We start from the raw sequence: 23695 nt of genomic DNA, 5'->3' as shown, positions 1-23695 counted from the left end.
TTTCCAGGAGTCATGTACGAATGTGAGAGTTGGACCATAAAGAAGGCTGAGAGCATCAAAGAATTGCTGCATTTGAACTGTGGTGTTAGAGAAGACTCTTGAGAGTCCCTTGGACTACAAGGAGATCAAACCAGTCAGTCCTACAAAATCAATCCTGAATATTCATTGGAAGGACTGATGCTGAAGCTGAAGCTCTAATTGTTTGGCCACCTGATGTGAAGAGCTGACTCATTGCAAAAGACCCTCATGCTAGGAAAGACTGAGGGCAGGAGGAGAAGGAGATGACAGAGGATGAGATGGTTGGATGGCATCACCAATTCAATGGTTATGAGTTTAAGCAAGCTCCAGGAGGTGGTGAAGGACAGGGAAGCCTGGCGTGCTACAGTCCATGGGATTGCAAAGAGTCAGACACAACTGAGCTACTGAACAACAACATAACAAGTCACCCAAAATATAGTCTTTTCAAGCATCAATAATCATATATTCTCTCTCAGTTTCTTTGTGGGCCAACAATTTTGGAGCAACTTGGCTGAGCAGTTCAGTTCTGATCTCTTATAAGGTTGCAAGGAGATACTGGTCAGGGCTGCATTCACCTGGAGGCTTGACTGTGGTTGGAGGGTCCATCTCCAATATGACCCACTCCCGTGACTGGCAAGTTGGGGTTGGCTGTGGGTGGCTCAGCTCCTCTCCACAGGCTTGCTTGGCTATCTTCACAGTGCTGTGGCTTGCTTTCCTCAGAGAGAATGATTCAGGTGACATAGACAGAAGCTGCAGTGTCTTTTATGACTTAGCTTCAGAAGCCATTCACTGTTGCCTCTACCATTTTTATTGATCCCATGGGCCAACCCTCTTCCCTGGGACTGCGCAGCCCATAAATACAAGGAGGTGAGGATCTCCGTAGGCCACCTTGAGACTGACTATCACAAGGTTTTTGTTTTGTTTTAATTAACATGTGGTAAAAAAAAATTTTTTTTTTTTGGTGTATAGTTCTATGAATTTTAACACGTGCACATTTGCGTAACCACCACCACAAACAGGATACAGAACAGTTCCGTCATCTTTCAAAAAGCCCTCCAGTTTCCCTTTGTAGTGAGATACTCTCCCCACGCTTAACCTGCGGTAACCACTGATCCATCACCATTGTTTGCCTTTGAGAATGTCATAAATGGCATCATGTAGTAGTACGCCAACCTCTGAAACTGGCTTCTTTCGCCCACAGTAATGTCCCTGAGAGTCATCTAGGATTACAGGCTGTTGTTTAGTTGATAAGCCATGTCCAACTCTCGTGCAACCCTGTAGACCATAGTCAGCTGGGTTCCTCTGTCCGTGGAATTTCCCAGGCAAAAATATTGGAGTGGGTTGCCATTTCCTTCTCCTGGGGGTCTTCCCAGCCCAAGGACTGAACCTGTGTCTCCTGCATTAGCAGGCAGATTCTTTATCACTGAACCCCCTGGGAAGCCCATTTACAGGTATCACATAACTCGTTGCTTTGCATTGCTGAGCTTTGTGAAGATATATCACGGTTTCTTTACTGATTTATCCATGGAAGGGTTATTTCCAGTTGGGGAGTGGATTGTGAATGAAGTGCTGTAAACACTCATGCACTGTACTCCTTCTCCCATCCTTCCATTATGCTAACCTTTTGATACTGTACCATAGGTCTCATGGACCATGTTTATTTTTTTCTGGTGTTCAGATTGGGTAATTTCTATTGATCTGTCCTCAAGTTCACAGATTGTGCTATCTCCATTCTACTGTTTAGCCTATCCACTGAGCTTTTTTTTTTTTAAAAAAGATTTATTTATTTTAATTAACTAATTTTATTTTCGGCTGTGGTTGGTCTTTATTTCTGCATGTGGGCTTTCTCTAGTTGCATAGAGTGTTGGCTACTCTGACTTCTCTTGCTGTGGAGCTCAGGCTCTAGGCCGGCAGGCCTCGGTAGTTGCAGCTCCCTAGCTTTAGAGCACAGGCTCAATAGTTGTGGCTCACGAGCTTAGTTGCTCCTCAGCGTGTGGGATCCTCCCAGATGAGGGATCAAACCCATGTTCCCTGCATTGGCAGGTGGATTCTTAACCACTGGACCACCAGGGAAGCCCTCCATTGAGTTTTTAATATCAGTTATTGTATGTTCCACTTTTAAATTTTCCATTTGAGATATTCTATTATGAAAAGTTAAAGAAAGCTAAAATCTTTATCCTTACTCCATGGAGTATTTTTTAAAATAATGGTAAAGCATACATAAGATTTACCACTTTAACCAAGTTTAAGTATACAGTTCAGGGCATTATGTATACTCACACTGTTGTATAATTGTCACCACTCACCCATCACCAGAACTTTTTCTTCTTTCCGAATTAAAACTCCATACCCATTAAACATTAACTCCCCATTTTCTCCTTGGGGTATTTTTGTAACAGCTGCTTAAAGGTCTTTAGATCATTCCAGCGTCTTGCTGTTGACATCTTTTCATCGACTTTCCCATGCTAGTAGAAATTTGCTACTTCTTTGTATTGCGGGTAGTTTGTCCTGGGCGTTTTGATTATTATGTTCAGTTCAGTTCAGTCACTCAGTCATGTCTGACTCTTTGAGACCCCATGAATCGCAGCACGCCAGGCCTTCCTGTCCTACATTAATAGCCTTTAATCTCACTTAAATCGCACAGAGAATATCGATCGTTATGTCTTAGCAGGCAACTGGCAAAGTGGGTTCAACTCCTGCCTTCTGTGGATTTTGGTTCCGATGTCAGTCCTGTTTTCAAACTCTCTTTGGTGCCATGCGCATCCGCTCTGTGGACCACTTATGGGCTTTCGGAACTTGGGTCTCAAGCGGACTCACTCGTGATTCAGTTCTCAAAGTCTGTGCAGAGCTGTTTAAGTGAGATCCACTCATATGCAGCTAGTGGGTGAGACCAGAAGTTCACAGATAACTTTATGGGGTCACTATTCCAAACTCCTGCCTCCCTGCTCTACCCCTGGGACTTTCTGGCTCCCTGGGGCTTTGTTTACCCGACTCTGACACGCATTTCCCTCGACTGCGCTCAAGTAGGGGACAAATCAGTAGTGGTTCACCCCACTCTGGACCACAGCGCCTCCAGTTAGAGAGGAACGTTTCCTTCCTCATCCTTTGAGGCTCCCAGAGGCACCTGCCACCACCTGTGCCACCACGGATGGCCTGGGGGGGAGGACACGCGAGAAAGGAGGAAAGGACGAAAAGAAGGATCTCCCTGTGCCCCCGTCCTGGTCCTTTTGAGTGCATTGAGACAGCCCAAGGAATACCAGAGGGAAAAAACAAAACACATGGGTACTTCCCTGGTGGTCCAGTTGCTAACGCTTGGAGCTCCCAATGCAGGGGACCTGGGTTCGAACCCTGGTCAGGGAACTAGATCCTACATGCCATAACTAAGACCTGGCACAGCCAAATAAATCAAAATAAAATAAATAAAATACATACACTTAAGTTGAAAAAAAACACGTAAACTCACTGCCGGACTGGTGATCCTTGAATTGCTCTCTTCCCTGATCTGCCTTCTACTGCTGACTTCTCTGAACTCTCAAGAGCTGCTTGTTGCCCCTGTCCAATGTGTGGAACTGCATTCAGCAACAGAGGCAGGGTGGAGACTGTTTCTCCATCTTGCCAGAAGTGGAAGCACCACCTCAGGTCTTACGTCAGTCTCCTGGCTGTCAAGTGGACAACGGATGGATGGGGGCCAGATTGGAAGCAAGGAGGCATTTGAGGATATCTGGGGAAGCTTTTACACAGAGAGAGAAGTGGCTTTTTTCAAAAGGGTAGGTTGGGAGCAGAGCATTCGGGGAAGAAGGATTGGCATGAGCAGTATCTTGGGAGGTCAGAAGAGCAGACTGGGAAGTCTGGGGTGAGGATATAAGGCTGGGGCAGGATAAAGACTGGACACCTTGGAAAGAAGGCTGGGGACCAGGCTGGGACTGTGTTGGGAGATGTGTGGTTTGATTTCTGATTTCTGTGGGTCAAAGAAAAAGACGTATGTCTTTCACACCAATGTTTTCCACTGGTGTGCAAGGAGGGGAATCCCCCACCCTCACACTTGAGAGAGGATGTGGGGATGCTCGTGGGAGATCGAGGCTATGGCAGGGAAAGGTGGCATCAGGGCTGAAAAGGCCCAGTTCCTGTGCAGAAAGAAGGGCATGGCTTTGTAGCTTGGAAGGGGAATGCCATATTGCTGCAGCCTATCTTCAGTCAGATAATCTATAAGAGGAGCCAAGGGTATCGGCTTCTGTATTCCAGATAATAAACCTAACATTTCCCAAGGGCTTTCTGTAAATTAGCTGGGGGAGGTGGGAGAAGATGGGGGACCAGGTGTTTAGAGGTAGGAGTGACAAAGAGCTTTTGCTATATCTTCTTTCGTATGTTTAAAAATTTTGAACCTTGGGTACTACTAGTTATCTGTTGATGTGAATGAATGAACCCTGAAACTCAGCAGGTGAAAACAATAAGCATTTATCGCCTCTCCCAATTTCTGAGAGACAGGAATCTGGCATCAGCTTAGCTGAGTGGTTCTGGCTCATCAAGTTATAGTCAAGAAGTCATCCTTGGCTGTAATTGTCTGAAGGCCTGATCAAGGCTGGAGAGTCTCCTTCCGAGATGGGCATTCACGTGGCTGCAGAAAGGAGGCCTCAGTTCCTCACTGATGGTGGCAGGAGGCTTTAGTTATTCCCCATGTAGGTATTTCCATGAGGCTACTTTTCTTTTTAATTAATTTCTATTGGAGTATAGTTGCTTTACAATGTTGCGTTAGTTTCTACTGTATAGCAAAGTGAATCAGCCATCCATACACGTATATCTCCTCTTTTTCAGATTCCCTTCCCATATAGTCACTACAGAGTGCTGAGTAGAGTTCCCTGATCTATACAGTAGGCTCTCGTTAGTTACCATTTTATACATAGTAGTGAACATATGTCCGGAGAAGGCAATGGCACCCCACTCCAGTACTCTTGCCTGGAAAATCCCATGGACGGAGGAGCCTGGTGGGCTGCAGTCCATGGGGTCGCTACGAGTCGGACACAACTGAAGCGACTTAGCAGCAGCAGCAGAACATGTGTCAGTCCCGATTTCCCAATCCATCCCTCCTCCCTTTCCCCTCTTGGTGTCCATACTGTTGTTCTCTGTGTCTGTGTCTCTATTTCTGCTTTTCACATAAGATCATCTGTACCATCTTTCTTCCCTGGTAGCTCAGATGGTAAAGAATCTGCCTGCAACATGGGAAACCTGGGTTCGATCTCTGGGTGGGGAAGATCCCCTGGAGAAGGGAGTGGCAACCCACTCCAGTATTCTTTCCTGGATAATCCCATGGACAGAGGGGCCTGGTGGGCTGCAGTCCATGGGATTGCAAAGAGTCGGACATGACTGAGCAACTAAGCATAGCATATTGGTTAAATCAGCCACGAGCCCACTCAGATTCAAGGAAAGAAAACATAGATACTCCCTCTCCATGGGAGAAATGTTAAGGAATCTGAAGCAATTTTTTAAAAAACTGCCATAATTAGTTTTGTAATTTTAAAATCTATTTTAAATAAATAATGGGTGATAAAGCATTGAGGCTTCATTTCCTGAGACATTAGGTTGAGACCACCTTGCCTCATGCTCATTCAGCTGCTACACCCCAGACTCCTAGGTCCTTTATCATTTTGAGCCCAAGCATCTCAGGGAAACTAAGATACCTTGGCTGTTACAACTTACAGTTCTCTTTTTTCTTTTCAGTATCTGGAACCAAGCCCTTTATGTAAATATTTATGTCAGGATTTATTTGTTCCCCATGCCTTGTTCCAAAAAGGATTTGAGGAAGCTTACCAGAATTCATACAGCATAATCATATGATTAAAATATATAAATAGATCAAGAAACCAAGGTAAAGAGAAGGAAAGGTTGAAACAGTAAGTTGAGATCAGAGGGGAAGTTAGTGCTTGACAATACATGCTGTAGCCTTAAGTAAATATTTGGCATTGCAGGGCTGGAAAGGATTATATATGCTATCTGATCCCATTTAGCTCTTGCAATCTCTTTCCAGCACCTGCACTAAACGTCAGTATGCACATCTCCAGTGATGGGGAACTCATCACATTGCAAGGAAACTACAGCTATCAGAAATTGTAGACCCAGGAGTCACAAACTCACATGCTTCCAAAGGCCAGGAAGTCAAAGAAAATAAATGGAATTTCCCTGGCAATACAGTGGTTAAGACTCTGTGCTTCCAGTGCAGAGGGTACAGGTTCGATCCCTGGTCAGGGAATTAAGATCCCACATGTCATGCGGCACAGCCAAAGAAACTTTTTTAAAAATGAGGTAGGTCTGCAAGGGATCAGGGAGCCAATGGCAAAGTGGAATGCACACATTCTGTTTAACAGGGGCTGTTGCTACTGCCCCCAGCCAATTATTGCCATGTGGGAACCCAGACAGTGTGGCTGAGTCTTAGGAATTTTTTTTTTTTTTTGGCCACAAGCCTCATGACTTGTGGGATTTTAGTTCCCAGACCAGGGATGGAACCCAGGGCCTTGTCAGTGAGAGAGAGTCCTAACCACTGGACCACCAGGGAATTCCTTGGATATTTCAAGAGAAGTTGAAAATTCCAATTGATAGGAGAAATCTGCTAGTTTTTAAATGTTGGCAATTGATTCTCTAGTTTTTAAAATTTCTATTTGTATTTATTTATTTATTTTTGGTTGTGCTGAGTCTTCATTGCTGTGAAGACTTTGTAGTTGGGGAAAGCAGGGCCACTCCCTAGATGTGGTGTGCGGGCTTCTCATTGCAGTGGCCTCCCTTATTGCAGAGCATGGACTCTGCATGTGGGCAGAGGGCGTGTGGGCTTCAGTAGCTGCAGCACATGGGCTCAGCCGTTGTGGCTTCATGGCTCTAGAGCACAGGTTCAATAACTGAGGCGTATGACCTTAGTTGCTCCACAGCATGTGGGATCTTCCCGGATCAAGGATCCAATCCATGTCTCCTGCACTGGCAGGCGGATTCTTTACCACTGAGCCACCAGGAAAGCCCTCTCTGTTTTTAAAATATATAGCATACCAGGTAAAATATGACTGTAGTCAGATGCTCCCCCAGTCCACCCGTTTGTGGGCCCAGAGACACCAAAGTCATGGGCTTTGAAACTGGATTAGAACAGACTGATTCTGGCTCTGCCTCTTACTGGGTAATGATTTGAAATCTCAGTTCTCATCTGTGAATGGAGATCATAATAGTTTCCACCTCTTAAAGATGTAGATATGGGAAAAGATAGGCTGTAAAGTATTCACAACAGTGCCTGGCATTAGGAAACACTAAATCAATAAATAAATAATTTATAGTAAGTAAGTGAAAGTCACTCAGTGGTGCCTGACTGTTTGCAACCCCATGGACTATACAGTCCATGGAATTCTCCAGGCCAGAATACTGGAGTGGGTAGCCTTTCCCTTCTCCAGGGGGTCTTCCCAACCTAGGGATAAACAATAAATAGAAACAAATATTTTAAAATGAATATGCTGTGCTAAATAAATGTAATAAATAAATAAATTGTTATGAAAGCCTCTCTTGGGCTTCTATAAACTGTTTCTAGCTCTCCCTGTAAAGGTAATTTTTGATAAGGATGGTTAAGGTAAGTTCCAAGGTTTTAAAGGAGGTGTGTGTGCATGCTAAGTCACTTCAGTTGTGTCTGACTCTTTGCTACACTATGGACTGTAGCCCACCAGTTTCCTCTTTCATGGGATCCTCCAGGCAGGAATATTGGAGTCAGCTGCCATTCCCTCCTCCAGAGGATCTTCCTCACCCAGGAATCAAACCTGCTATCTCTTATGCCTCCTGCATTGGTAGGCGGTTCTTTACCACTAACGCCACCTAGGAGGCCCTTTAAAGGGGGACTTTGGTTTTAATTGTTAGAAGTGCAGTTCACATTTCCCTCTTAGATGTCAGCACATATGGTAAAGAATCTGCCTGCAATACAGGAGACCCAGGTTCAATTCCTGGATTGGGAAGATCCCTTGCAGAAGACAGTGGCTACCCACTCCAGTATTCTTGCCTGGAGAGGTCAATGGACAGAGGAGCCTCGTGGCCTACAGTCCATGGGTCTCAAAGAATTCAACATGACTGAGTGACTAGCACTTACTTACTTGGTTTTAATTGTTAGAAGTACAGTTCACATTCTCCTCTTAGGTGCCAGCACATATAACATTTCCCTTTGTGCAAGACTGAGACAAAACTGAGCTGAAAGAGGAAGCTTGCAGGATCCTATTTTGGAGTGGAATGGGGGTGGGTGAGGGGTGATGAACAGAGATCTGTCATGTATGAGAAGAAAGAGGGGTCCAGGGGAGAGGGAATTTGAGGGGGGAAGGACCTCTGGAAAAAAGGCACAAAGAGGGCTGTGGGCTCATGGGGACAGGCCAGAGAAACGTGGGAAATATGGCCAACAGTGAGGTTGTTGGGGCCCCCAAGCTCTGTCCCTGAGAGAAGGGGAGCCTCCGGAGAGTCAGAGACAGGCCAGGCAGATCTGCAGGTGTAGGGACTGAGTAACCGAGACGCATCACTTTGCAGGCAGTAATGGGCTGAATGGGCCTCCCCAGGCTTCATCTCAAATCACTATGAGTTTGTGTCTGCTCTCCACAAGTCTGGAAGCCTCAGGGGAGGAGGAAAATAGGCTATTTTTTAGTCTGGAGACACATCCAGTATTTGCAGAAAACTTGAGGGAAGTACAGGGATGATGAGCTGGGACCACCTGACTGTAGGCAGAGGAAAGAGTGTGGGCTCTGGGTTCATGGGACAAAAATGTAACCTTGGCCAGTTTTCCCACCTGTAAGGTGAGGATGATAAAAGTGCCTTCAGAATAGGTGATTGTAAGGATTGAAATACTTGACTTACTGTAAATGCTCCTTAAATATCCTTTCAGCTCTCCCCTGGGCTTCCCCTTGGTCTTCTTACCCTCAGCCACCACCTTGTACCTGTGGATTATCTGTCTCCGTTCTTAACCCAAGTGCTTCCTTTCTTTTCACCCCCTGATCTCACTTTCCTACTGGTCAGGAATGTGCCTTTGAATTTCTTTACTTCTGATTCTCCTTGGAAATAGCCAGAAGATCACATGTAGCTGATAAATGGCAGAGTTGGGTCTTGCATCCGGGTCTGAATTCTCAGTTCATGGGCTTTGATATCACACCATGCTCCTTGGGCCTGTGTTCCTCACAGTTCCTCACTCAGTGGCTGTGAGCAATCAAGTGTCTTGTCCAAGGCCTCACAGCCGTCAGTGGCAGGGCTGAGATCCAAACCTAGATCTGCCTGCCTCCAAACCTGGAGATTCCCCCTTACCTGCATCTCCCGTAAGCCATTAAGTAATGGAGCATCTCACTTCAGTGTTTCTGTTTTAAAATAAAAATAATTAATTTATTTGGCTGCACCGGGTCCTAGCTGCAGCATGCGGGGTCTGCGATCTTTGTTGTGGCATGCAGGATCTTCAGCAGTGGCATGTAGGATCTACTTCCCTGACCAGGGATTGAACCCAGGCCCTTGCATTGGGAGTCAGAGTCTTAGCCACTGGACCACAAGGAAAGCCCCATACTTTAGCATTTCATTAGCGACTCTCCCATAGGAATTCTGCGAGGTCATCCAGCAGGAGTCACACCCAGGTTGTAGGTGAAGAAACTGAAGCTCAGAGAAGGAAAGCAACTTATTCAAGGTCACACAGAATTGGTAGAGCCAAGATTCCCCATGCTTCTGGAGTCCCAGCTTAGTGCAAACGCTATGTCTTAGTCATCCTTAGGTGTCCTGTTGTTCCTAAAGTGATGCCCTGCCCACAGTCGCTTCAGTAAATGTTTTCTGATGGGTTGGCCATTGCTATGTTGGATGCTATCTTTGTGCAGAGCCTGAGTTTTGCTGTTCCGAAGGCATCAGAGATGTCCTTGCTGCTCGGGGACAGGAAAGGGAAGTGATGGACCTTCATCACACTACAGGTAATGGTCACCCCAGGAATTGTAATCACCAGGATCAGAATGGTGGTTTCCAATGATATCCTTCATCAAAACCGCAACCGATACTTAGTTCGTTTATTTTTTAAGAGAGTTTTTTAAAAGCCAGATTCTAGGTTCACAACAAAGTTGACTCCTGTCCCCCACATGCATAACTGCCCCCATTATCAGCATCCTTCACCAGAGTGGTACATTTGTTACAACTGATGAACCTACTTTGACCCATCATTATCACAGAAAGTCCATAGTTTACAGTAGTATTTGCTTTTGTACATTCTATGGTTTTGAACAATATATAATGACATATGTGTGCTTGCATGCTAAGTCACTTCAGTTGTGTCCAACTCTTTGCGATCCTATGGATGGTAGCCAGCCAGGCTCCTCTATCCTTGGGTTTCCTTTCTCCAGGGGATCCTCCTGACCCAGGGATCGGACCCCCGTCTCTTATGTCTCCTGCATTGGCAAGTGGGTTCTTTACCAGTAGTGCCACCTGGCAAGTCCATAATGACATATATCCAGCAGTATAGTATCATGTAGAGTTATTTTCGCTGCTTTTAAAATACTCCGTGCTCTACATTTTCATCCCTCACCGCTAACCCCTGGCAGCCATTGATCTTTTAACTGTCTCCACACTTTTTCAGAATGTCACATAGTTGCGATCATACATTGTGTAGCCTTTTCAGATTGACTTCTTTCCCCTGCTGCTGCTGCTGCTGTCGCTTCAGTTGTGTCTGACTCTGTGCGACCCCAGAGATGGCAGACCACCAGGCTTCCCCATCCCTGGGATTCTCCAGGCAAGAACACTGGAGCAGGTTGCCATTTCCTTCTCCCGTGCATGAAAGTGAAAAGTAAAAGTGAAGTCGCTCAGTCGTGTCCAACTCTTCGAGACCCCATGGACTGCAGCCTACCCTAGTAGTACACATTTAAGTCTTCTCGTGGCTTTTCATGGGTTGATAGCTCATTTCTTTTTAGCAATGAATAATAATATTCCATTATCTGGATATTCCAGTTTATTTATCCATTCACCTACTGAATGACATCTTCAGTGTGGCTTCCGAGTTTGGTAATTATTAATAAAGCTGCTATAAATATCTGTATGCGGGTTTTTGTGTGGACAGTTTTTTTGCCTCCTTTGGATAAATACCAAGGAGCATACTTGCTGGATTGTATGTTAAATGTATGTTTAGTTTTGTAAAAAAAAAAAAAACACCGAAACTGCCAAACTGCCTTCCAAAGTGGCTGTACCATTCATTTTGCATTCCTGTAAACGTAAGCATGCATGCTCAGTTATGTCAGACTCTTTGCGACCCTAGGGACTCTTGCCCGCTAGTCTCCTCTGTCCGCGGGATTTTCCAGGCAAGAATCCTGGAGTGAGTTGCCAATTCCTCCTCCAGGCGACCTTCCTGATCCAGGGATTGAACCTGCATCTCCTGCACTGGGAGGCAAATGCTTTACCGTTGGCCACCTAGGAAGCCCCATTCTGCTTTCCCACCAGCAGTGAATGAGAGCTCCCACTGCTTCATGTTTTCACCCACATTTGGTGTTGTCGCTCTTCTGGATGTTGGCCATTCTAATAAGTGTGTAATGGTAGCTACTTATTATTCACAATAAATATAGTTCTGCTTACTACATAAAATTTAGAAAATACAAAAAGTGTTAAGAAGAAAATAAGAATAAACTATAATGCCAATATCAAAAGGTAATGACCGTTGTAAATATTTGATGGATATACCTCCAGTTTTTTCTGCACGCATGCGCGCATGCACACACACACCCAGAGACACATGCACATCTTTCTTTTTAAACCAAATGTGTGATCAGATACAGTAGCTTACCTGTAGCAGATATTGTTGGTCGTCTACTCAACATACACACCCTTCTTTCTTGTTCACAGAACTTCAGAAATTTTAATATTTATTTGTTTGTTTATTTTTATTTTGACTGCACCAGATCTTAGTTGCAGCATGAGGGATCTAGTTCCCTGACCAGGGATTGAACCTGGGCACCCTGCATTACGAGCACAGAGTCTAAGCCACTGGACAACCAGGGAAGTCCCACAGTTTTGTTTTTAGGTAGTAATGGAGTTGCCTTAATTTTAGAGGATTCAGCCTGTCCAGGGAAAGGAATTATGACCGATCCGGGCCACTCATGTTCATCTTATCCTCTATTAATAGATTTTATTGGTTCACTGTCCAATTTGGTTACCATTGCCCACATGTGGCTTTGTGGAGATTCCTTAAAAAACTGAAAATAGAACTGCCATACGACCCAGCAATCCCACTGCTGGGCATACACACCGAGGAAACCAGAACTGAAAGAGACACGTGTACCCCAATGTTCATCTCAGCACTGTTTATAATAGCCAGGACATGGAAGCAACCTAGATGTCCATCAGCAGACGAATGGATAAGAAAGCTGTGGTACATATACACAATAGAGTATTACTCAGCCATTAAAAAGAATACATTTGAATCAGTTCTAATGAGGAGGATGAAACTGGAGCCGATTATACAGAGTGAAGTAAACCAGAAAGAAAAATACCAATACAGTATACTAATGCATATATATGGAATTTAGAAAGATGGTAACGATAACCCTGTATGTGAGACAGCAAAAGAGACACAGTTGTATAGAACAGTCTTTAGGACTCTGTGGGAGAAGGCAAGGGTGGGATGATTTGAGAGAATAGCATTGAAACATGTCTATTATCATATGTGAAACAGATCGCCAGTCCAGGTTCAATGCATGAGACAGGGTGCTCAGGGCTGGTGCACTGGGATGACCCAGAGAGATGGAATGGGGAGGTTCAATGCATGAGACAGGGTGCTCAGGGCTGGTGCACTGGGATGACCCAGAGAGATGGAATGGGGAGAGAGGTGGGAGGGGGGTTCAGGATTGGGAACACGTGTACACTGTGGCAGATTCATGTTGATGTATGGCAAAACCAATACAATATTGTAAAGTAATTAGCCTCTAATTAAAATAAATAAAAAAATAAAATTCAACTAATTAAAATGAAATAGTATTTAACATATATGATTGTGGCTACAGTATTGGACAGCACAGACACCAAACATCGCTGGAGGTGTGCATATGGCCCACTTTTGGCCAGGAAACATGAGTGTGAGTTTGCTGCCTCACCTTGCCTGGATGGAAAGACAGCATCATTGGGATGAAGCCTCTGTCCCTGCGTCTTCCCACCTAAGATGCTGCTGTGAGCATCTGATGCCTGGAGCTGCTACCTTGCAACAAAGTGACAAGTTCAAGGACAAGAAAACAGTTTGTGTGGTATGGAGGTAGAATAGGATGAAAAGAGCTAAAAGCCACTTTTCTTAAAAAAAAAAAAAAACAACTTGTGGTTTAAATATACGTAATATTTACCCTCTTATTATTATTTCTTGCTAGCTCAGACAGTAAAGAATCTGCCTGCAGCGTGGAAGACCTGGGTTCAATCCCTGGGTTGGCAAGATCCCCTGGAGAAGGAAATGGCAATCCATTCCAGTACTCTTGCCTGGAGAATTCTATGGATGGAGAAGCCTGGCAAGCTACAGTCCATCGGGTCGCAAAGAGTCAGACACGATTGAGCGACTAACACACACACATACCGTCTTAACCATTTTAAGTATCCAGTTCAGTAGTGTTAAGTACATTCTGGTCACTGTGCAGCCAGTCTCTAGAATGCTTCCTCTTTGGAAAATGAAACTCTGTGCCCATTAAACAACAACTCCCCATCCCCCCACCAGCCCCTGAAAACCCCCATTCTATGGTTTTAGACTACTTTATGTACTTCATGGGGGAGAAGGAAATGGCAACCCACTCCAGTATCCTTGCCTGGAGAATTCCATGGACAGAGGATCCTGGTGGGCTGCTGTCCATGGGGTCGCACAGAGTTGGACACGAATGAAGCGACTCAGCATGCCTGCATGCATTGGAGAAGGAAATGGCAACCCATTCCAGTATTCTTGCCTGGAGAATCCCAGGGAGAGAGGAGCCTGGTGGGCTGCCATCTATGGGGTCCCACAGAGTTGGACACGATTGAAGTGACTTAGCAGCAGCAGCAGCATGTACCTCATGTAAGTAAAATGATATAGTACTTATCTTTTTGTGACTGACTTACTTCACTTAGCATAATGTCCTCAAGCTTCATCCGTGTTATAGCATGTATCAGAATTTCCTTCCTTTTTCAGGCTAAATAGTATTCCATTGTATGTTTATTTTTTTTTTTTTTTAAATTTTATTTTATTTTTAAACTTTACAATATTGTATTAGTTTTGCCAAATATCGAAATGAATCCGCCACAGGTATACCTGTGTTCCCCATCCTGAACCCTCCTCCCTCCTCCCTCCCCATACCCTCCCTCTGGGTTGTCCCAGTGCACCAGCCCCAAGCATCCAGTATCGTGCATTGAACCTGGACCGGCGACTCGTTTCATACATGATATTATACATGTTTCAATGCCTTTCTCCCAAATCTCCCCACCCTCTCCCTCTCCCACAGAGTCCATAAGACTGATCTATACATCAGTGTCTCTTTTGCTGTCTCGTATACAGGGTTATTGTTACCATCTTTCTAAATTCCATATATATGCGTTAGTATACTGTATTGGTGTTTTTCTTTCTGGCTTACTTCACTCTGTATAATAGGTTCCAGTTTCATCCATCTCATTAGAACTGATTCAAATGTATTCTTTTTAATGGCTGAGTAATACTCCATTGTGCATATGTACCACAGCTTTCTTATCCATTCGTCTGCTGATGGGCATCTAAGTTGCTTCCATGTCCTGGCTATTATAAACAGTGCTGCGATGAACATTGGGGTACATGTGTCTCTTTCCCTTCTGGTTTCCTCAGTGTGTATGCCCAGCAGTGGGATTGCTGGATCATAAGGCAGTTCTATTTCCAGTTTTTTAAGGAATCTCCACACTGTTCTCCATAGTGGCTGTACTAGTTTGCATTCCCACCAACAGTGTAAGAGAGTTCCCTTTTCTCCACACCCTCTCCAGCATTTATTGCTTGTAGACTTTTGGATCTCAGCCATTCTGACTGGCGTGAAATGGTACCTCATAGTGGTTTTGATTTGCATTTCTCTGATAATGAGTGATGTTGAGCATCTTTTCATGTGTTTGTTAGCCATCTGTATGTCTTCTTTGGAGAAATGTCTATTTAGTTCTTTGGCCCATTTTTTGATTGGGTCATTTATTTTTCTGGAGTTGAGCTGTAGGAGTTGCTTGTATATTTTTGAGATTAGTTATTTGTCAGTTGCTTCATTTGCTATTATTTTCTCCCATTCTGAAGGCTGCCTTTTCACCTTGCTAATAGTTTCCTTTGTTGTGCAGAAGCTTTTAAGTTTAATTAGGTCCCATTTGTTTCTTTTTGCTTTTATTTCCAATATTCTGGGAGGTGGGTCATAGAGGATCCTGCTGTGATGTATGTCAGAGAGTGTTTTGCCTATGTGCTCCTCTAGGAGTTTTATAGTTTCTGGTCTTACGTTGAGATCTTTAATCCATTTTGAGTTTATTTTTGTGTATGGTGTTAGAAAGTGTTCTAGTTTCATTCTTTTATAAGTGGTTGACCAGTTTTCCCAGCACCACTTGTTAAAGAGATTGTCTTTAATCCATTGTATATTCTTGCCTCCTTTGTCAAAGATAAGGTGTCCATATGTGTGTGGATTTATCTCTGGGCTTTCTATTTTGTTCCATTGATCTATATTTCTGTCTTTGTGTCAGTACCATACTGTCTTGATAACTGTGGCTTTGTAATAGAGCCTGAAGTCAGGTAGGTTGATTCCTCCAGTTCCATTCTTCTTTCTCAAGATAGCTTTGGCTATTCGAAGTTTTTTGTATTTCCATACAAATTGTGAAATTATTTGTTCTAGCTCTGTGAAGAATACCGTTGGTAGCTTGATAGGGATTGTATTGAATCTATAAATTGCTTTGGGTAGTATACTCATTTTCACTATATTGATTCTTCCAATCCGTGAACATGGTATATTTCTCCATCTATTAGTGTCCTCTTTGATTTCTTTCACCAGTGTTTTATAGTTTTCTATATATAGGTCTTTAGTTTCTTTAGGTAGATATATTCCTAAGTATTTTATTCTTTCCGTTGCAATGGTGAATGGAATTTCTTAATTTCTCTTTCAGTTTTCTCATTATTAGTGTATAGGAATGCAAGGGATTTCTGTGTGTTGACTTTATATCCTGCAACTTTACTATAATCATTGATTAGTTCTAGTAATTTTCTGGTGGAGTCTTTAGGGTTTTCTATGTAGAGGATCATGTCATCTGCAAATAGTGAGAGTTTTACTTCTTCTTTTCCAATTTGGATTCCTTTTATTTCTTTTTCTGCTCTGATTGCTGTGGCCAGAACTTCCAAAACTATGTTGAATAGTAATGGTGAAAGTGGGCACCCTTGTCTTGTTCCTGACTTTAGAGGAAATGCTTTCAATTTTTCACCGTTGAGGATAATGTTTGCTCCATTGTATGTTTATACTCCATTTTATTTATCCATTCATCCATCCATAGACACCTGGGTTGCTTCTACCTTTTGACTATCATGAACAATGCTGCCAAGAAGATGGAGTGTACAAATACTTCTTTGGGACCCTGCTTTCAGTTCTTTTGGGTGACTATCTAGAAGTGAAATTGCTGGATTGTATATTAATTCTATTTTTAGTTTTTTGAGGAAATCAATGCTGAGTTCCACAGCAGCTGCACCATTTTACATTTCCACCAACAGAGCATAAGGATCCAATTTCTCTATATCTTCTCCAACACTTGTTATAGCTCTTAATTTATGGTTTGATTTGTATTTCACTAGAAGAAGCACAAGCTGGAATCAAGATTGCCGAAAGAAATGTCAATAACCTTAGATTTGCAGCTGACACCACCCTTATGACAGAAAGTGAAGAGGAACTAAAAAGCCTCTTGATGAAAGTGAAAGAGCAGAGTGAAAAAGTTGGCTTAAAGCTCAACATTCAGAAAACTAAGATCATGGCATCTGGTCCCATCATTTCATGGGAAACAGATGGGGAAACAGTGGAAACAGTGTCAGACTTTATTTTGGGGGGCTCCAAAATCACTGCAGATGGTGATTACAGCCATGAAATTAAAAGACGCTTACTCCTTGGAAGGAAAGTTATGACCAACCTAGATAGCATATTCAAAAGCAGAGACGTTACTTTGCCAACAAAGGTCCGTCTAGTCAAGGCTATGGTTTTTCCAGTGGTCATGTATGGATGTGAGAGTTGGACTGTGAAGAAAGCTGAGTGCTGAAGAATTGATGCTTTTGAACTGTGATGTTGGAGAAGACTCTTGAGAGTCCCTTGGACTGCAAGGAGATCCAACCAGTCCATTCTAAAGGAGATCAGTCCTGGGTGTTCATTGGAAGGACTCATGCTAAAGCTGAAACTCCAGTACTTTGGCCACCTCATGCAAAGAGTTGACTCATTGGAAAAGACCCTGATGCTGGGAGGGATTGTGGGCAGGAGGAGAAGGGGACGACAGAGGATTTGATGGCTGGATGGCATCACCGACTCGATAGACATGAGTTTGAGTAAACTCTGGGAGTTGGTGATGGACAGGGAGGCCTGGCGTGCTGCAATTCATGGGGTCACAAAGAATCAGACACGACTGAGCTACTGAACTGAACTGAACTCAGTGATTGATTTTGAGCATTTTTTGAGCATATTTTCACATGTCTATTGATCATTTGTATACCTTTTTTGAGGAAATGTCAAGCCTTTGCCTAGTTTTTAATTGAGTTATTTGTTTTTTATTGTCAAGTTGTAGGGATTCTTTACATGTTCTGAACATTAACCCCTTATCAGTCATATGACTTGTAAATATTTTCTGTAGGTTTTCTTTTCCATTCTGTTGATTGCCTAAGAGACTGTTTCTTGATGACCACCATGGGACATTAAAAGTTTTCCTGATGGATATACACATCCTACTCTCCTCCTCATTATATTTTCTGGAGCATTCCTACGTATCATTTGATGCTCTTCAAAAATTATTTTCAATGGAAACTTTATGTCCCTGTTACTGACATATCAATAACTTAGTTTATCTATCCATTCCCCTAATGTTAGACATAATAAGTGAGTGAAGTGAAGTGAATATTGGACATGATAAGTATAAATGAAGCTGGGATTAACATGCTTGCGTCTAAATCTTTAGGATCATCTTTCATTATTTTCTTGTAATTGATTCCTAGAAGTGATATGGGCTGACTCAAATGATTCTTAGTCATCTTGTTAATTTTCCTTACAATTTGTGCCAATTTCATCCCATCTGCAGTGGGGTGAAAGTTCTCTTCTCTCCATTCTTGCCAACACCAAGTATTAGGCATTAAAATCTGCTAATTTAAAGGTGAATGGTGATAATATTTGCTTTTAAATACCTGTGTCATGCCAGATGATGAGAAACAAGACAAGACCCTGTCCTGGGACATCAATTCTAGTTCTGGTTCTGTCATCAGGCTTCCACAACATCCTTCTGGCTCTGAGATTTTAAACATCATCGGTTTATCTTCATCTTCTACCGTTTATGGTGACTGACAGTTGGAAAAGCAGTTTCCCTCCCATTCTCTGGGTGAATTCTCACAGCAACCTTGCAGGAAGCATGTAAAGAAACAAGGTCCAGAAGGTGAACAAATTTGCCCAAGGTTGTACAGCCAGTTAAGTGCCTGAGGAGGAAGCATTACCGGCCAACTTCTGTCTGGCTTTCTTCAGGAAACATCAAGATGTGAATTTAGAAGACATTAGCTTGATTCCCAGCCCTTAGAGCCTCTTTCAGATCCCAGCGTCTCATCTATACTGAACCTGGGCGCTCAGCCAAGCGAGGACCATCAAGTATGTCTCAGGTGCTTGGCCTGTGTCCAAACTCAGCATCTTGTTTCTTCCTGAAAGGGGCACTGGGATGCCATCTCTTCTCATTCTCATAGATCATTCCCTTTGCACTCTTTTTTTCCCATTGACATAACATTATGTTAATTTCAGGTGTGCAATGTGACGATTCCATATTTGTATATATGTATTGCAAAATGATCATCACAGCAAGCCCAGTTAACATCTGTCACCACACACAGTCACAACAATTTTTTTCTTGTGATGAGAACTTTCCAGATCCAGTCTCCTAGCTTCTTGCAAATGTGCAATACAGAATTACTAACTCTAGTCACCATGCTACACGTCACCATTGCGTTCATTTTATAATTGGAAATTTGTACCTTTTAACTCGCTTCCCCTACCTCACCAACCCTCACCCCCTGCCTCACGCAACTTACCAATCTGTTTTCTATATCCATGAGTTTGGTTTTTGTTTCGTTGCTTATTTGTTTTAGAATCCACACAGAAGTAAGGTTATATGGTATTTATCTTTTTCTGCCTGACTTATTTCACTTACCTTCTCCGTCTTTTTACACAATCCCTTTCCAACCCTCTTCCCCAACTGGTATGAAATTTCCAAGAAGACTAAACTCTGTAACTGGTAGGACTCCGTACACTGCAACTATTGTTTGCCTGGAGGAAGCCATGACCCTCACTCAATAAAGAAGGGAAAAAGAGTCACCATTTTTTGGAGCACCTATTAAGTGTCAAGCACTCTTCCATTCTGTATGTCCATTATCCTCACAATAAACCTGAGCAGTGGCATTAATAGCCCCATTTTTCAGATGAGGAAACTGAGTGCCAGAGAGATAACGTGACTTGTACTGGGACACTCAGCTATCTGGTGGAGGTGGAACTGGGATTCAAACCCAAGGCCATTTGGACCCCACAGTCATGCTTGTCATTTTTCATATCCCAGAGTTGTGCTATCCAATACGGTAGCCACCACCCACTCCTGGCCATATAAACTTAAATTAATTCAAGTAGAATAAATAAAATTCAATTCCTCAGTAGTACCGGCCACATCTCACTCAATAGCCATACATGGCTGGTGGCTGTATTTGACACCATCAAATATAGAATTTTTCCACCACTGTGGAAAGATCTGTTGGATAGCACTGCTCTAGAATGTCAAGAAAAGGAAGGAAATTTGGTGATTTTTACTCTTGCAATGGGGAGCCAGCCATCTGCCATTTGTCAACCCTGTATGGAGTCTATCAGAAGTTATCTTCCCTGGGTGAGAGCAAAACAAAATTATCCATGGGTTTCTGGGTTGTGTTTTGTCTTTCTCCTGGTTTAGGAGGAGACTGCAAGCTGGCTACACTCATTTCCACGCTTGACAGGTACCCACAGATCTGTGTCCTCATAGCCCTTCTGCCCCCAACCCTTAGGTACCCAGTGCTCTCCTCTGTCACAGAGGATTCATGATGCTCCTGGCCATTAAAATGAGATGTCTTCACAAGACAAGTCAGATAGGGACTGAGCAAAGTTTCATGACACAGTGAGCTTCGTTCCAGCTAGGTGGCTACTGGGTTCATGGAGGCTGCTGGGGAGAGGTGTCTTCACTGAATGACAGTGAGGAGGAGGACTGATGGAGATCTTTGGTAAAGAGATGTCTGATTATAATTGGATTTTTTCTTGCCTAAGAACGGAAGGAGAAGGGGGCGACAGAGGATGAGATGGTTGGATGGCATCACCGACTCAATGGACATGAGTTTGAGCAAACTCTGGGAGATGGTGAAGGACAGGGAAGCCTGGCATGCTGCAGTCCACGGGGTTGCAGAGTCAGACACAACAGAGAAACTGAACAACAACAGAATCCCTTTCTTATATTCAAGTAATTCTCATTTTGTAAATGAAGGCAGTCTTCTCCCACCACAGAAGCCAAAAGCCAGGTATTTGCCTTTATAGTTCCCACTGCAGGTATGAGATGGGCATGTGAGTCAGACTCAACCAATCAGAGCTTGGGTTACAAAGAAGCTGAGACTGCCAGCAAACCTCATGTGGAGGGTAGGTGAGAATGATGTTGAGATAGTGCCCATGGCCAGATATCTGTGGTGAAAGTTGGGTACCCAATGTCCTTACCAGACGACTCCATGGTATAAGGTGTCACATGACCTGGTCTTGTCATTCCTGCCCACTTCTGGAAGTTTCCTGATGAGTTTTGAACTTCTCTCTCTCTCTTTTTTTATTTATTTGTTTGTTCTGGGTTTTAGTCGTGACATGTGAACTCATAGCTGTGGCATGTGGGATCTAGTTCCCTGACCAGGGATTGAACCTGTGCCTCCTGCTTGGGGAGTGCGGGGTGTTGGCTACTGGACTATGAGGGTAGTCCTTGAACTTCTTATTTAATGAATTGTGTTTCTGCTTATCATCAGCCAGAGTTGATTACTACTGCTTAAAATGAACTGACACAGTGGCGTTCACTGGAATTAGACCAGATCGTTTCTAGGCTGGAGTTTGCTCTGCAGGGGAGCTGGAGTGGAGGGGTCTCTGCTTTGGTCCACATGATGTCTCCATATCAGGACCCACTTATCCTGGCCCTACTGACCTCTTTCCCTGCTGTTGCATTATCACCCTCTTTCTTCTCCCTCAAACTTAGCAAGTCTCCAGAACTGGGGAGCTTGGGAGCCCTGCTCTGACTTGTAATGACTTCTTCCATGTCGTGAGTCCTCTCTCCAGGATTTTAGAATTCAGAACATCCTTTCTCTATTTTTCTGCTGAAGCAACTCTTTCTTGAGCAATAATTGTCTCAAAGTCTAAGTTGGGTGGAAAAGGGGTCACAGTGTGAAAGCAAATGGAAACATAATAAGTAATATATCAAAATAGTACCCCACCATACTAGGGTGAATAACCACCCTGGTTTGCCCAGCTGAGAGTTTTCTTGGGAGATGGGACTTTTTCCCCCATGTTGTGTGGTTTATGGGATCTTAGTTCACTGACCAGGGATTGAACCCACGTCCTTGGCAGTGAAAGCTCAGAATCCTAACCACTGGACTGCCAGGGAATTCCCTGGGAGATGGGACTTTTGACTCATAGCAAACAGGAAAAGTTCTGTGCAAACAAGGATGAGATGATCACCCTATACTTTAGTACTATTATTACTAATCCTGTTTTTCTACACAGTTTTATATAGCTTGCTAAGGACAGAAGCAAGACCAGGCTGTCATCAACAGGCCCTTATCAAAGTTTTTTTCTTTCTGATAAGTGAAAAAAATTCTCAATGTTATTTCAATTTTCATTTCCTTTAATATGAGTGAGCAGAGCATCTTTTTATGTTTGAAAGCCATGTTTTCTATACCCTTTCTCTGAACTAGCTATTTATACTCCTTATGTACCTGTTTTTTAAAAATTATAAATATAGACATCTAGTATTGATTGATTTTTTTTTCTCCTTGACTCCTGCTTATATGACAGTAAGGAATAAAAAATGTATCAGCCCACAATGTGAATAGAAGAGGATGCAGACATCAGTGGTCCAGAAATTTTGGCAGACTTACGGCAGACAGAGACAGAGGAGAAGTACTGACTTTAACGGGAGGAGGAAGTTACGATCTAACGTCTGCAGAGAGGAATATTGATAACTGAAAGGTGAGCCCAGAATCCTTTCGTAGAAGAAATGGATGCTAAAGTTGAGGAAATCTCCCAGAGAGTAGAACAAAAAAAGCCAAAAAGAGGGATGAAAGAGAAAAACAATGAGAAAATTAGCTCAGTCCATTAAACACAATTTCTAATAGAAGTTGAAGACACAATTTCTAAAGAAGTTTAAGACGTATAGAAAAAAATAGCAATCGCTACAAAGAGAACAAATGAAAAAGTGTGGAAGAAATAAAACATAAACCCACATTATTGGGTTCAGTAGAAACAGTGTTTGTAGTTATTATAGGGTAAACATGATTCATTGACTTAACTATATTGAATAATGCTGGGTAGGCACATAAAGTAGGTTAACATGTGAAGGGAAATAAGGACCCAAAGGATGACTCAGAGTCTGGTATCTTAGTTGGGGCCAGCTAACTGCTGTAACAAAAATTCTCCTTGTCTCAGTAGCAGAATCTAGTAAAAGTTTATTTTCTTGTCTAGTTTGGACAGCTGTCTACTAAGAAGTGTCTCATTGATCCAGATTCCTCCTATTCTGCAACTCAGCCATCTCCTAGAGCCTTTAAGTCCTTCACTTTCAAGTCCTTTAAAGTCCTTCACCTTATAGCTGAGGAAGTATAAACAATTATATGAGAGGTTTTTATGGGTTAGGCCTGAGAATGGCATATATCATATTCATCTGGCCAGAACTTGGTCTGAACCACCGGGAAGGTTGGGAAATGTTGTCTAATTGTGTGTTTAGGAGCCAGAAAATAATGTGAGGGGAGCAAGTAGCAATATTTGCCATATTAGACAAAGGTAGGGTGTAGGGTGGCAAACAGGTATTCAGAGCTTCCCAGATGGCACTAGTGGTAAAGAATCCATTTGCCAATGCAGGAGACATCTGAGACAAGGGTTTGATCCCTGGGTCAGGAAAGATACCCTGGAGTAGGAAATGGCAACCTTCTCCAGTGTTCTTGTCTGGAAAATTCCATGAGCAGAGGAGCCTGGAAGACCACAGTCCATGGGGTGGCAAAGAGTTGGACATGACTGAGCATGTACAGACCCCACGTATTTATCGAGCACCTACTATGGACCAAGCATGGCAGATACAACAGCACGTGGCAGTGGGTAACAGCAGGTCGAGTTCCTGGGGGAGGGGGTATGGAACCTGGCCTTAGAGGCGAACGTGGCTAGAACGGAGTTTTACTGATTCTGTAGAAAGTAGTAAGGGCTTTGGACTTGATTTTGAAAGAAATGGAAGT

General features: G+C 43.2%; 1 protein-coding gene across 2 annotated transcripts in view; it reads left to right on the top strand.

The window, feature by feature from the left end:
• The window catches only part of POFUT1 (protein O-fucosyltransferase 1), a 39912-nt gene extending 28854 nt beyond the window's left edge, over window positions 1-11058 (top strand). The window contains exons 7-8 of one of the 2 annotated variants that reach the window (XM_027558835.1): window positions 9861-9950; window positions 10640-11058. In XM_027558835.1, coding sequence (XP_027414636.1) covers window positions 9861-9929 — 69 coding nt within the window. In that variant the 3' untranslated portion in view covers window positions 9930-9950; window positions 10640-11058. Of the gene's footprint in view, window positions 1-9860; window positions 9965-10639 lie in introns of those variants that run through there. The other variant, XM_027558834.1, reaches the window with a different exon arrangement.
• Window positions 11059-23695: the final 12637 nt, after the last annotated feature.

Source organism: Bos indicus x Bos taurus, chromosome 13, assembly GCF_003369695.1.
Source record: "Bos indicus x Bos taurus breed Angus x Brahman F1 hybrid chromosome 13, Bos_hybrid_MaternalHap_v2.0, whole genome shotgun sequence".
NCBI classification, from domain to species: Eukaryota; Metazoa; Chordata; class Mammalia; order Artiodactyla; family Bovidae; genus Bos; species Bos indicus x Bos taurus.
The sequence above is the reverse complement of the archived record's forward strand: the minus strand, read 5'-3'. Positions and strand labels throughout refer to the sequence as shown.